The 16428-nt window shown below is 39.6% G+C and overlaps 1 protein-coding gene across 1 annotated transcript in view; it reads right to left on the bottom strand.

Annotated features, from left to right (window-relative positions):
- Nucleotides 1-15432, bottom strand: part of LOC126433333 (trypsin 3A1-like) — a 91971-nt gene extending 76539 nt beyond the window's left edge. Inside the window, exon 1 of the mRNA XM_050090448.1 lies at nt 15159-15432. Coding sequence (XP_049946405.1) covers nt 15159-15432 — 274 coding nt within the window. The remainder of the gene's footprint in view (nt 1-15158) is intronic.
- Nucleotides 15433-16428: the final 996 nt, after the last annotated feature.

The following is a 16428-nucleotide window of genomic DNA, read 5'->3' as shown; positions in this document are numbered from 1 at the left end:
CAGAAATTATAGAAACAGGGAACATAATAATTATAGCCAATCTGGCAGAAAGTAAATAAAAATATAACACAAATGCCAATATATAGAATTTGATCACTGTTAATGAGCAATAAAGCAAAAGCCATTTATGACTATATTTACATTTAATAATGATACTAACCAAAAGTTAGGAACATGGTTAACAAATGTCAGTTATAAAGAGAACAATATTATATCACATCAATTTAGAAACTGGCAGATGAGACATAAACTGTAAAAAAAAATGAAAATGAAATGAAGGGTGATGGGAAAGTGGTTGGTGAGGAAAGGAGGTGAAGGGTTAAAAGGACAATGCAATATTTGTCCATAAAACACTGTGGATAAAAGAACCACAACTTTTGATTTGGGGTGATGAAAAATATAATAAAAATGATTAAAAGACACAGGATACACAATTATATGTAAAGTAATATTTATCTATTAAGTATGAGACAAATTAATAAAAATGAACATTAGAAATATAATATAGATATAGAATATTAGAAATAGAATATAATGGATAGCCCTTCAGAATGACAATAAAGCAAAGTAAAACATAAATGAAAGAAGCCCTGTAGGCTGAAAAAGAAGAATGTCGGTAAAAGCTAGGATTTAGGGGAATGGCTCGTTACAAATAAAATAATAAAAGGGGGCGCATAATTGAGGAGAGTTGTAGATTAAGGAGGTTAACTCAAATATTTAAAACTAAAATGAAATTGTTTCAGTAACTTCGCTTTTTCAGTTTCACCTGCTTATTGAGAAGTTCTTCTAGAGGAATAATTCCATTTGAAAAAGTCTCTGTTTCTTGAAGAAGGTCCATAATCACACTCTTTTCAGCTTTATGCAATATCTCCATCTGATCAGTAATCCTATCCAATGTATGACTGTGTGATCTTAAATGCATATTTAATGCAAATGTACTACTTGGATAGGAATGTTCATTAAATATGCATAATGTATATAATTTTTAATTTCCTTCCTGTTTGGACAACATACATTTTACCACATTGCAAACAAGTGATTTTATATCTGCCTGACTGATAGTAAACTGATTCTTGATGAATCCTGTGGTGTAATTTTGCCCTAAATTATCTCCAATTTGAAATGAAATTATTGCATTACTCTTTATATAAATATTTTATTTTAATCAGATACTTTACCAGAATATGGAACAGCAGCTAATCTCAAATTAGGCCAATATTTTATCTTTACAAAGTGATTTCTTCCCTATATGATGTCTCTTTAGCTTTGATTTTTTGAAATATAAATTCTGTAATAACTCAGCACTATAACCATTTTTTATTTTAATACATTTTAGGGTATTTAGTTCTTTTTTTACGTTTTGATCAGACATTGGCAATCTAACAACTCTGTCCAGAATAGAGTTGAAAAAGGCGTGTTTATATGTTAATGGGCATGACTGATCGTTAATTATTACATCAGTTGTTGTAGGGTTTCTGTATATGTTAAATTGATGTTTGCTATTGTACTTTTCCACTCTTAAATGTAAATAAATTATTCCGATGTTGTCTTCGGTTTCCGCTTTCAACTCCAAGGATGGATGCATATCATTAAAAACACTGAGTGCACTCATTAACTTTGCAGCTGGTCCCGGCAGATGTTAGAGTTCCCCATCGGGCATGGGTGTGTGTGCTTGTCCTTAGGATAATTTAGGTTAAGTAGTGTGTAAGCCTAGGGACTGGTGACCTTAGCAGTTAAGTCCCATAAGATTTCACACACAGAACATCGAGCAAGCTTTGACATAATTATGGTCCCCTTTTATAACAATTATATTTGCCACCTTAACATTGCTACTAAGTAATTTACACTCCATATTATCAAGAAAAATGTTGGCAAAAGTGCTAGCTAAGCAACAACCCATTGCAAGCGCAGTTTGTTACTTAAATTATTCATCATTATGGAAAAAATAATTCTGAGATAAAAGAACAGTTAAAAGTTCAATAAACTCAATAATCTGTGGAACATTTGACTCTTTATAAGGTAAAACATTTTGGCTGACTATCTCAATGGATTCTTCAACTGATATATTTGTATACAAGTTAATCACATCAAAAGGGCATAGTGTAGTATTTTCAGTGATTTCAGTATTATTAAAAAATCTATTACTTCACTGGTATTCTTAATACTGCATTTTTATTGGAATGCATGGTTATTGTTGATGACACAGTTAAGTCTCTCACAAATTAAACACCCTGGGCTATTAATAAAATTAACAATGGGGCTTAATGGAATATCATTCTTGTGTATCTTGGGTTGACATCTAAGCTATGGTGATTTATGTTTCATTACCAGAAATCTCTTTTTACATTTTTCACTAACAGATACTAAATATTATTTATTTTAGCTCTTAGGGTTCTTTGGAGACAGTCTGTGTGATCACCATCTAAATTTGTAATGTTAGTAGCTTCAAAGAATTTATATGTTTTGCTAATATAAACCATCTGTATACATGACACCAAGAGAATTTCTTTTATCAGCCTTGTTTTCCACTAGTTTAGAGTTAATTTTTTCCATATTGTATTCAAAACCATAAATTTCAGTCCTCTTGTTATTCTTTAAGTGGTGTTGTGTGAATTTAGCCACCTTACTAGAAATGAAGTTTCTTTTTGCAAGGGAGCTATCAGTATGATCCGTTGCCATCTTTGTACTAACTATCATTCTCATCAGATTCTTGTCACTAAAATTAGGACATAAATTGTACATAAGACCTTTTTCAAGCATTCAGACCTCCTCAGTGTAAAACAAAATATCAGTTAAATTTGCCAACCTATCGTAAAATTTAGAATCAGGATCAGTATCTCTAAAAGCAGAGCACTGTTTTAAGCCTTTCAGTTTTCTTGTTATATCTCTCTATAACAGATTGCCTCTCTAAATTAACAAATTCATCCACAACTTCAAAGACAATATCAAGATATAAAACATTTTCTGACATTTTTAGTACAAATGGGCATCTTGACTTTTTTGGATTACCTACCTTTTTTTTAAATTATCGTCATTCAAAATTTAGAACAGTTGGTATACATCTATCATCTTGCATTGTGACGTCAGAGGGTTGTGCCTAGGAGTAGTGTTTAGGTCTAGCAATGTCATATGAATATCGGAAATCTGGTAACATTGCAGGCTGTTGGTCAACTTGTGAAACATTATCTATGTATCCTTATGTTCGTGATTGTGTGTGTGCTTAAACAAGTAGCCAAAATTTCTTCCATATCCCCGTAATATTATGTGTGTGCTTATGTTAGACTTAAACATTTTTCACATAATGTTTCGTTGTTATTTGTTCTTATAAGACCAACAGGACAAGATGAAAATATTTTCCATACATTCACAGAATTTTTTCCCAATTAACCGGTAAGCACACTAGTATGCAAACCTATTTAGAAAACTGTCATGCAATAATTTCGTCTAATGTTTCTAAGGGGTGGTGCTCGACTAACAGAAAAATTGCAAGCACAATATTCGAGGTTGTTGAGCTTGGTGTGTCAGAGACAATGAATGGAGCAGAACTAGTATTGAAGCAGTTACAGTTGTATACGCCTGTGGTGAACTTCACTACACCTCAAAATTAGCTATGTATCCTTATGTTCGTGACTGTGTGTGTGCTTAAAAAGTAGACAAAATTTCTTTCATATGCCAGCAATATTGCGTGCGTGCTTATGTTAGACTTAAATGTTTCTCTAAAGTCGCTTAGGTGACACACAGTATCTGGAAACGTCAGTACCATGTTGTACTTTTCAGTTGTTGTAATTCAGCCTCGGTGTACTCTACTACTGTTGATTCCCATTTATTATGTATAATACAAGTCTATTTTGTCACAGACAGGATATGAAAATCTTCCCATCGTTACGTGATCACGATCTAAGCACTGTATGTGTTGTTCAAACACGCTCTTGCAGATAATCTTAGGTCGGCAAATTTCCATGTCGCCTGTAATAGTTTGTTTGAAAGTTTTTGGGCTGTGGCTGCAAAAACAACAGTCGGTGCATTTTCAAGACTATCACTTGTTCATCAATTTAATTTTTTGCTCATAGATTGATAGCATTTGAACATAAAATTAATGAACTTGAGGTGCGTCTGTTACGTAAAACACAGTTTTCTCACACAAACCCAAACATGTTTCAGCACTTTTGAGCCATCGTCAGTGGGTTTTCCTTATTCAAGTCTGTAAGATGTGAACATATTTTAAGTGATAATTAATCTATCGTTTGTCATTGTTCTTAGTACTTTCTTTTACACTGTAGGATACGCTGGAACCTCTGTACATCATCAGGTACTGATAGCTTGTCATCTGCAGCTAACTGACGTTAATGCGAATTTGTCTGGCGAGTTAACAAGTGATCTTATACCTAAAGGAATTTTGTTGTGCAAAGATATTTCGTGACTATGTTTGATATTACTTACTTTAGCTTTCTCAAATCTTTTCCCATTTGGGTTCCCATATCTTGTTGAGAAGCACTCACAAACACTACTTTGTTTACCTTCTCCCTCTCTCTTTCCGAATGTGTGTGTGTGTGTGTGTGTGTGTGTGTGTTTTGCTGTTATTGTCTTCCTTTCTTCAAAGAGTTTTCAGTGTGTCAAATAGTGTGCTACTGTGTAGTGTGGTATAGTCCTTTGTAATCAGATTTCCTTCTGCCAACGCCTTCTCTATGTGGGACATTTCTTGTGTCGTAAGTTCATGCTCAAGACTGTGGCTGGGTTTTCATATTTTTAAATCTGTTTGTATATTATTTGAGTGATGGTTACGGTGATAGGATATCAGCGAGCTTGCCACGGGAACAGTTTTTAGAGCTTTCCGGTGTTCTGAACACTTGCTTTAAAGTGCTGCCTGTTCATCCTATGTATGCTGACTGACAAGTGTTACATGTACGTTTTTATGTGCCTATTCTGTTGCATTTGTGTGTGAGTGTTTCGTGTGTTCTGAGATTTTATTTGTGATGTATTATCTGTTCTGTATCCTATTTGAAATCCCTATTTCTTTAAAATGTTTTGTTTTCCTGTGAAGTAATAGGTGAGTATGTGGCATTTTGTTTTGTGTGTAGGCTGTTGGTATGTTGTGTCTTACATTTCGTCATTGTTTCTGTGTTGTGCAGCTCTGTGTTTTACAAGATCTTTTGCAGATCTGGTCCGTTCATCCCTTTTCATTTACACATATTTTGCAATCCTTCCTACTGTAGACTTCACCTATGATCAGTTCCCGTATCTTTCTCATTACTCATCTTTCAAATATTAATGGTTTTCACTTTCTTGTTTAGTTATGCTCCAGGTTTCTGAACCATACATGACTGCTGGATGTATTACTGTGTTATATTTTGTTATCTTACTGTTCGCTGAAATTGATTTTGAGCAGAGCGTCTCCCTGAGGGAATACATGTATTCCACTCGCACTCCTATTCTTTCCATGATGTCCGTTTCTGTGCTGTTGTCACTGGTAAGCCAAAATCCCAAGTATTAGAAATGGTGAACTCTCTCTGGAACCTCGTGCAATTTATTTCAAGGAGTTCTTTCTGCTCTTGTCTTCTTCCTAGTTGCATGAACTCCCTTCTATATATAGTTATTCCTTTTTTGATACATATCGTTCAGCTCACTGATTGATTCACTTACTAGTACTGTACCCTCTGCATATGCGAGATAACGGAAGTTATTATCCATCTGTACTCCCGCCCACTACTGTTGCCTACATTCCCTAAGATGACGTTGAACAGAACACATGGAAGAGCATCCGGTTGTTTGAGACATGTCTCTCTCTTGCACATGACGTGACCTCTAGGAAACGCACTGCTGCCCTTGATCCATCCTCTCAAGTTTGTCTCATTCTCTATAGCTTCTCAGGGATTCAGAAGTCACATAGTGCATGCATAATCTGTTCTTGTAGGTCTCGTATGAACGTTTAAAATTGACGTAAAGGTTGTAGAAATCTTTAACATATTCCCAGAAGTTATTGATATTAAATTCAAGTGCTACAAGTGTTACAAAATAGTACAGGGTTATCTTTTCAATATTTTTAATACGTCTTTTTGCAGCTCTGAACGTACTGAAGAGAATGTAAAAGCTTATTTCAGTCATATAAAATAAATTATTTCAGCGTTTAAACATCAACTGTGTAAACTATGTCTTTTAAATGATCTCATACGAAAATTCCGTGAAGCCTAGGAGACAAAAATACAGGTAACCCTCTGTCCATTCATTATGAATTATACCGCCCATGCAACTAACGAAACACAGCGGTATGGAAATGTCGAGCTGTATCGTTAAGGGCAATCCTCATTTTTAGGGACAGTTCTAATGAATGTAAGGAACGAGTGGAGACGCCCTTGTGCAGAGAGTAGGGCATACATAACAACCAGTTCTGCAAAAACAACTCTTTCATATGCTGGGCTAACTGCCTACCTCATACAGTCACTTCCTAGCGTCCTCAGAAGCTTATGGAGCGTAAAAGTTGTGTGTTGAAATTCAGTAACTGTGCACTACACTACTACACTCTTAACTCTCAGAAGGTAAAATACCTCAGATTTACATTTATTTTGAATCGAATGCCATTTTAGTTTGTTCGTCATCTAGATAGCAATTTATAACTGTTATTTGCATCTTTTCTCGAACCCAATATTACGCTAACTGTGAAGTTTAAGTCTGTAGCTGACATCACTTTCAATGACACCCGTAAAGGTGACGAAAGAGTTTCTGCTGTTAACCAACAGGAATACACCGTATACAGTGCAACTTGCTGAAGGAAAGCACATGGTCCTCGAAAACTGTTAACACACATACAAATTCAGTTACTTCAGTGCCCTGGTAACAGTAACTATATACGGCTCTCAGTATAGCTGACGTTTCTTTAATCTGCGAGAAAGGTCGATATATCTCCTCCGTCATGGTCACCACAGGCTTCGCCCATTGTGCTCCACACATGATTGTGCCAGAATGTGGCTCCCACTCTGCGAAAAACTTATATGTTTTAACGTAACTTACAGCAACTTCAACTTCGGCTGGATTTCGCAATGGAGCTCTACTGTCTGAATTATCCAAGCTCTCTCCTCTCCAAAGTTTCAGTCTGCCACTGTACTCTCCACTATGCCATAAAGCTTCAGTCTACCAGTATATACTCCAATGTAGAGTATACCATCCAGTCACGGAAGTATCCTTCTTCTCAGACTGTCATTCTCCACAACACAGACTTACCTGGGATAGACTCCGGACAGTTTCCCCGAAACAGCAAGGAACCGCCCAGGAATTCCTATAAGCCATATAATCTCATACAAATTACGAAAGAAAAAGATGTGACATGGTAGTGTAGTTAGTACAATATAATGTAAAACCAAATTGAAAAATGATTGCAATGACATGAAATTCAAAGATGTTTTTAATTATTGCAACAGGAAATGAAAAACGATATAAATAAAATGCCTCTTCAATTCATATTACATATTTCTCCTTTACTGTTTGAACAACATTATTTGGAACAAAACTGAAGGTGTCCACGGTTTTATATATTGGCATTCTTTGCCTCCTGTAGTATCTTCTCCGACGGTAAGGCATGGCTGCGTGCTTCGTGCGGCTGCCTCGAGTCGAATGAGCATGCTGTTGCCTCACGAGAGAGATATACAGTCCCATGACGTCATACTGATAAGCTTATCCAGGCGTGGCAGGAAGTAACGCCGCTCAGTAGAGCAATGGCGGCACCGGAAGCTGACTTTTCCAGCGGATCGCGCTTAGTTAAAACTCTAGCGCGATCCGCCGCGGCGCCTCGTGCAGCGACTAAGTCCGTTTCAAGGTCACCCGCGTTAGACAGCGTTACGCAATAGATGCACACAGCCATTGAAAAGCGTTTTGTCAGTCGACAAACACGGGAACTCTGGTGTAAACTCCCGGCGGTAAGAGGCCAGCACAGTCGAGAGCGAATGAGAGTAGACCCACAAGCTGCTCGTTCACATACAGAGGTCCTCCAGCATCTCCCTGGAAACATGTTATTGTATTACAAAATTGCAATAAGAAAAAATCAACTTGAATCTTATCTAGGTGATACAGCTGCGTATTTTGTGCGTAAGCTGTGATTTCTCTAACGTTATAAGACCTAGAACGCCAATATACCTATATTCATTACCCGTTATTGGGCGCTGCTGACAATCAGATTAAACCTTTATCAAATATCTTTATCGTTTTTGACTGTTCAAATTCAAACTTTGCTTTTTTCAAGAGGAATACTACCACAAATTGCGTGCTTTAAGACATACAAAAACTTTAAAAAGTCATATATACGTTATTAGATATTTGCAAGTTTGGAATTGCGATACAGCACATTTTTTACAGTTTATTTTGCTTGATAACTAGCAAAGGAGGAAGGTGCAGCCACAGACGTGATACATAAATAATTCTAACACTCGAAAAAAACAATGATATCTTTTAAAAAGGCAATGTATACATTTTTGCTTTGTACACATCTCCAAAAGAAATGCCTACTGAAGTATCAACACTTACAAAAATTTGAAAAGAACATAGACCAAGCTAGGTAAAGATAAAAAAGAGAATGATGAAACAAAGTAATTGTAATAACTGAAGTAGTGACCCTGTAAACAGGAAGACACTATTCAAAGTAGAAAATAGGTTACTGTAATGGCTAAGTTAGTATTTCCAAGTACATAATTCAACAGTCTGCCCTAAAGAAGCGTAATAGGATCTCTGATGTTCTCAAAATACGTAAAAATTTGTCAGTATCAGTAAAGATTACGTTTGGTCGAAAATTGACATTTTGAGGCCATGGTTGTGTGAAAAATAGGTTGTTCTTTCAAAGAAGATATGTTGTTGTTGTTGTGGTCTTCAGTCCTGAGACTGGTTTGATGTAGCTCTCCATGCTATTCTATCCTGTGCAAGCCTCTTCATCTCCCAGTACTTACTGAAACCTACATCCTTCTGAATCTGCTTAATGTATTCATCTCTTGGTCTCCCTATACGATTTTTACCCTCCACGCAGCCCTCCAATGCTAAATTTGTGACAACTTGATGCCTCAGAACGTGCCCTAACAACCGGTCCCTTCTTTTTGTCAAGTTGTGCCACAAATTCCTCTTCTCCTCTATTCTATTCAATACCTCCTCATTAGTTACGTGATCTACCCATCTAAACTTCAGCATTCTTCTGTAGCACCACATTTCGAAAGCTTCTATTCTCTTCCTGTCCAAACTAATTATCGTCCATGTTTCACTTCCATATATGGCTACAATCCGTACAAATATCTTTCAGAAACGACTTCCTGACACTTAAATCTATACTCGACGTTAACAAATGTCTCTTCTTCAGAAACGCTTTCCTTCCCATTGCCAGTCTACATTTTATATCCTCTCTACTTCGACCATCATCAGTTATTTTGCTCCCCAAATAGCAAAACTCATTCACTATTTTAGGCGTCTCATTTCCTAATCTAATTCCCTCAGCATCATACGACTTAATTCGACTACATTCAATAAACCTCGTTTTGCTTTTGTTGATGTTAATCATATCCTCCTTTCAAGACACTGTCCATTGCGTTCAACTGCTCTTCCAAGTCCTTTGCTGTCTCTGACAGAATTACAATGTCATCGGCGAACCTCAAAGTTTCTATTTCTTCTCCATAGATTTTAATACCTTCTCCGAATTTTTCTTTTGTTTCCTTTACTGCTTGCTCAATATACGGATTGAATAACATCGGGGAGAGGCTAGAACCCTGTCTCACTCCCTTCCCAGCCACTGCTTCCGTTTCATGCCCCTCGACTCTTATAACTGCCATATGGTTTCTGTAAAAATTGCAAATAGCCTTTCGCTCCCTGTATTTTACCCCTGCCACATTTAGAATTTGAAAGAGAGTATTCCAGTCAACATTGTCAAAAGCTTTCTCTAAGTCTACAAATGCTAGAAACGTAGGCCTGCCTTTCCTTAATCTTTCTTCTAAGATAAGGCGTAAGGTCAGTATTGCCTAACGTGTTCCAACATTTCTACAGAATCCAAACCTTCCCCGAGGTCGACTTCCACTAGTTTTTCCATTCGTCTGTAAAGAATTCGCGTCAGTATTTTGCAGCTGTGACTTATTAAACTAATAGTTCGGTAAGAAACTTCCTGGCAGATTAAAAATGTGTGCCCGACCGAGACTCGAACTCGGGACCTTTGCCTTTCGCGGGCAAGTGCTCTACCAACTGAGCTACCGAAGCACGACTCACGCCCGGTACTCACAGCTTTACTTCTGCCAGTACCTCGTCTCCTACCTTCCAAACTTCGTCGTGCTTCGGTAGCTCAGTTGGTAGAGCACTTGCCCGCGAAAGGCAAAGGTCCCGAGTTCGAGTCTCGGTCGGGCACACAGTTTTAATCTGCCAGGAAGTTTCATATCAGCGCACACTCCGCTGCAGAGTGAAAATCTCATTCTAATAGTTCGGTAATTTTGACATCTGTCAACACCTGCTTTCTTTGGGGTTGGGATTATTATATTCTTCTTGAAGTCTCATACATCTTGCTCACCAGATGGTAGAGTTTTGTCTTGACTGGCTCTCCCAAGGCCGGCAGTAGTTTTAATGGAACGTTATCTGCTCCCGGGGCCTTGTTTCAACTTACGTCTTTCAGTGCTCTGTCAAACTCTTCACGCAGTATCGTATCTCCCATTCCCTCTCCATCTACATCCTCTTCCATTTCCATAATATTGTCCTCAAGTACATCGCCCTTGCATAGACCCTCTATATACTCCCCCCACCTTTCTGCTTTCCCTTCTTTGCTTAGAACTGTGTTTCCATCTGAGCTCTTGATATTCATACTAGTGGTTCTCGTTTCTCCAAAGGTCTCTTTAATTTTCCTGTAGGCAGTATCTATCTTACCCCTAATGAGATAAGCCTCTGCGTCCTTACATTTGTCCTCTAGCCATCCCTGCTTAGCAGTTTTGCACTTTCTGTCGCTCTCATTTTTGAGACGTTTGTATTCCTTTTTGCCTGCCTGATTTACTGCATTTTTATATTTTCTCCTTTCATCAATTAAATTCAATATTTCTTCTGTTACCCAAGGATTTCTACCAGCCCTCGTCTTTTTGCCTACTTGATCCTCTGCTGCTTTCACTATTTCATCCCTCAAAGCTATCCATTCTTCTTCTACTGTATTTCTTTCCCCAATTCCTGCCAATTGTTCCCTTATGCTCTCCCTGAAACTCTCTACAACCTCTGGTTCTTTCAGTTTATCCAGGTCCCATCTCCTTAAACATTTTTGTAGTTTCTTCAGTTTTAATCTACAGTTAATAACCAATAGATTGTGGTCAGAGTCCACATCTGGCCCTGGAAATGTCTTACAATTTAAAACCTGGTTCCTAAATCTCTGTCTTACCATTATATAATCTATCTGACACCTTTTAGTATCTCCAGGATTCTTCCATGTATACAATCTTCCTTCATGATTCTTGAACCAAGTGTTAGCTATGATTAATTTATCCTCTGTGCAAAATTCTACTAGATGGCTTCCAGTTTCATTTCTTACCCCCAATCCATATTCACCTAATATGTTTCCTTCTCTCCCTATTGCTACTCTCGATTTCCAGTCACCCATGACTATTAAATTTTCGTCTCCCTTCACTACCTGAATAATTTCTTTTATCTCATAAAATCCTGAAAACATCAGACAACAAACCCTGACTGCAGACACCTCTGCAGTTAACACAAGAGACAGTAGAAAACACTAGAAAATATGTCTCACTTCCTTTCTTAAGTGTCATATCCAAATATATAAAGAATCTATTCAGAAACAGAAATATGAATGTATGTTTCCACACAGTCCACGAACTCCAGCTGGCAGGTATTCATAACTGAAGGAATAACAAGCCCCATACAAAAGATCGGGTATATATGAATCCAGTAGGCAAAAGTGCCTCTACCACTATATAGGAAAAACTGGGAGAAGCTTCGAGATTCGGTACAAAGAGCATTTAGATGCCATTCAGATTAAACAAACCATCAAAATCTGCATTTGTAATGCGTGCAGCTTTTGCCCAACATGGAGTGAAAACCATTGAAAACCAAATCAAAATACTACATCGTTCTGAGAAAGGTAGCCTTATGAATCTACTTGAAGAGATAAAAGTGTATGTACATCAGAATCAATCATCATCTCCTCATTGAACAGACAGATTTGTCCAATGTAGCCTTCTTAAAAAATTCTGCTCGACTTTTTTCCAATTTGAAACATGAATAAAATTACTTTCTTTGATAACAATATGCAGTCACGACAACAAAATAAACACTACCCTAAAATGTAGTAGCCTGTTCGGTTACACATTAATACAATTGTTAAATTTGTTTAAACTTCCAGCTAGGTATCATATATTACCATAATGTCTAGGGTCGTAATATTTCTTTATTTCTCATTAAGTATTTTCTTCCCTTTGTACACCACAGTATTTACATGATATCATTTAAGTAACATTTCCTAACAAAATGGTTGCTACATTTGTTGGCTTTATTTGTAATTAATTCTCAATGAACGTTAAATGCATGTAATGAAACATTTCATCTTTCTAAACTTTCTGCGAAGAAATCAATGTTATATTGCAATATCTGTGAGAGAGGGTTCCTTTGGTACTCTTCTATTTGTTGTATCGCCATCTTTTTGTACATTTTCTCATGTAACCAAAATTTTTGGTGTGTGTGTGTGTGTTTGTGTGTGTGTGTGTGTGTGTGTGTGTGGTGCTTTGAGCAATATGGTTATATATAAAAATCAAATTAGTGCTACATATACTGTACTGTACAGTATTTCGCGAATACATGCCAACAACATACCAACAAAATGTCGCGAAATTTTCAATTCAAATAAAATAAAACTATTCAGTCTTAAAGATTTGTTTATACTGTTCTCGATCGTTATGAAGAACAGATACGTTTAAGTCATTTCCAACATCGTTTTTCACTGTAGAGTGCCAGCGTCCCAAGAATCATTCACCACAAGGGGAAGTAAAGAGCCAAAAATGTACGTTAACTTTAACAAATGTGCATCTTGGTGTGAACAGCTGTCTGAAGATGAACCTGTACGTTCCAAACCGGGTAACCGCTATTTTAGGAAATAAATAGCATTATCAATTGTGACTGGTTGCTGTCTTCGTCTCTGAAAGAATCAAGCTACATCAGATAGGACTGTTCACTAACGAAGCAGTCTTTCACAAGTATTGTCGATGTATGATGGTAGGGAACTGCTGTGGATAAAGGTAACAAATAAAAAGAGCCTGACAGTAACTGGTTACGAGGTTACTGCGAACATCTAGATCACGTCATGTCGTATAAACATTTATTGATCTGTAGATGATTTGCTATTAAATGTTGTCTACACGTAGACTCAGTGCCTGGAAAAGGGAAAAGAAGTCTTCGAATAGCTGGAATGGTTCTGGCAAAGTATAACGTATCTATAAGGGAAACTGCATAAAAGACGATAGTGTGACCGTTTTTAGAGTATTGTTCCAGGGTTTCGAATCTGTATATAGTATGCATTACAGAAGATACCGTACGAAATAAAAGACGCAGTGGTCGTATCGCAACGGAGTGGTCTACCGAGTATGACGGAACAACAACAAAGTAAAGGGAGCATAAATGTAAACCATGGAAAAAAGTTACGTAGTTATTTCTCTTAGGTGTAGTTAGTGAATCGGTTAGCTGAAGGGTTTGCGATTATTCTACTTTCACCGTCGTATATCTAGCGTTGGAATCGTGGAAATGAGGGAGATTAAGGCCTCTACACATGCACACGTGGCCTGGGGCAGTCTGGCTTTAGACGGTGAACGGTGCGGACGCGCGCTGTGTTTCGGTCTGTGACGCGTCCAGCCTGCCTTGTTTACTTTACGGACTTAAGACTCCACTTGATTGCGACGCTTTAGGAAAGCAACACTTCGATTCACCTTTAATAATGAATACAAACGACCTTCAGTGATGGAGTTAAAACACATCCTCCGTGATGAGGCTCGATACCGCCATCGGAAATAATTATCATACACCTTTCCATTCTTAGTCAGGTATTTGACAATATGGCGTGTGACAGAATATTGAAATATGTTCTGTGCGGCCTTCTGTTTTGTAACGCTAACGGGAACGTCGGCGCGGTCACAGTGACGCATGCGGACTTGGGCGTTCGTACCCTAGAACTGACAGCGGAAGAAGACATTGCGGCTTTCGGCGCTGCGGAGTGCTTCAGGATCACTGCGGAACGTTGGGTCCAGTTCAACACGCACTTCCTTTTAAATAGGGTGCGTCAGATCGCCAATGACCTCCGTTGTCATGTGCAGGTATGTCGCAGTCGTTATATACGACAGTCAATCCAAGACCTGCACTGGGTACGGCAAGGAAGAGCATCGCCATTCGGAATGCCTACAAAGGCACGTCACTCAACTGCCACCAGGTGAGATGCCGAGGGATACTCCACTAGCGCCTGCAACCTTCCCTCCTCCTACCACATTCGAGCCTGTCGACCCCGTGTCGAACGTCTCGTTGAAACTTTCATTGTTCACCGTTCCTGTGACAGCTCGAACGTCGAGAGTGCCTCGCGTCTTCAGACACTGAAGGTCGTGTGCGCAAGCAGCTGCCACCCTAGAAGCGCAAGAGGTGGCGCAACGGTACGTCGAACCGGTATGCCTTGCCATCCATTCGTGATTCTGTGACCGATAGCCCTGGTGAAAAATCGGCGATTTCTTAAGATTGAAAGGACAACGATATTACTTTGGCCGACCAAGAACAGCTCCGCTCCATTGGCGGCTCGGCTATTCTGCAGAGCCGGCCGGAGTGGCCGGGCGTTTCTAAGCGCTACAGTCGTGAACCGCGCGACCGCTCCGGTAACAGGTTCGAATTCTGCCTCGGGCATGGATGTATGTGATGTCCCTAGGTTAGTTAGGTTTAAGTAGTTCTAAGTTCTAGGGGACTGATGACCTCAGAAGTTTAGTCCCATAGCGCTCAGAGCCATTTGAACCATTTGAACCATCTGTTCTGCAGATGTTGTCGATGTTTGCCGTGAATCGTATGGACACATACGAGGCGCCGACGACGTCGAGGACGCCGCGGGATTCGTGGAGGGATTTGAGGCGTCCGCAATGGACTATTAAAAGTATGGCTGCAGCGGTGGATTCCAAGGACACACGTCGCGCGGCGCTGACCGCTGGCGCCGTTCTTATGCCTGCCGGTATGATCTCCGCACGCCGTGGCCCACAGCCTAACTTCACGCATACGATTAACAACAGCACTTGGGTAAAACTCCAGCACCTGCCGGGAGTGATTTGACTTTCCGACACTGACGTCGCGCTGCCTCGGAAGGTGCTCTCGGCCGCGCAGCTGTGTGTGGAAGGTTACGCCTCTTACTCCTCTCCCTGCGACGACGCGGTGGACGCGGAGTGACCGCGTATGTTCCGGGGGAGGGCTCCCAGTTGTCATTCGCGAGGAAGAGGAGGAGAGTAGTGTTTAACGTCCCGTCGACAACGAGGTCATTAGAGACGGAACGCAAGCTCGAGTGAGGGAAGGATGGGGAAGGAAATCGGCCGTGCCCTTTCAAAGGAACCATCCCGGCATTTGCCTGAAGCGATTTAGGGAAATCACGGAAAACCTAAATCAGGATGGCCGGAGTCGGGATGGAACCGTCGTCCTTCCGAATGCGAGTCCAGTGTGCTAACCACTGCGCCACCTCGCTCGGCTGTCATTCGTGAGGTGTGTGGTGCTTACTATGATGGGCACTGAAATATGTAAGCTGGTTCTGGCCATAGAAGGGAAAGAGCGCGATTTTACTCTGAGGAGATCGCTCCCCTCTTTCTCGGCCGCTACGAACACTGCCTGCTTGCCGACGGCTTCAATTATGTTTCACGTCGAAAGAACAAAGAACCACACCTCAACACCTTCCAGGATCTGTGGTCCGTCGTCAGCGAGCGTTCCTTCTGTCACATTTGGGAGATTCGGCATGGCATTGCGCAGAGACATACTCTGAAGCTCCTAAGAAACTGATGTAGGCGTGCATATTCAAATGCAGAGGTAAGTAAACAGGCAGAATACGGAGCTGCGGACGGCAACGCCTATTTAAGTGTCTGGTGCAGTTGTTAGATCGGTTACTGATCTTACAATGGCAGATTATCAAGATTTAATTGAGTTTGAACGTAGTGTTATAGTCGGCGCACGAGCGATGAGACACAGCCTCTCCGAGGTAGCGATGAAGTGCTACCACTTCACGAGTGTACCGTAAATATCAGGAATCCGGTAAAACATCAAATTTTCGACATTGCTCCGCCCAGAAAAAGATCCTGCAAAAACGGGACCAACGACGACTGAGGAGAACCGTTCAACTTGACAGAAAGGCAACCTTACCGCAAATTGGGGCTGATTTCAGTGCTGAGCCACCAACAAATGTCAGCGTGCAAACCATTCAACGGAACGCCATCGATA

This window comes from Schistocerca serialis, chromosome 1 (genome assembly GCF_023864345.2).
Source record: "Schistocerca serialis cubense isolate TAMUIC-IGC-003099 chromosome 1, iqSchSeri2.2, whole genome shotgun sequence".
NCBI classification, from domain to species: Eukaryota; Metazoa; Arthropoda; class Insecta; order Orthoptera; family Acrididae; genus Schistocerca; species Schistocerca serialis.
This window is presented reverse-complemented; position numbering and strand designations above follow the sequence as displayed.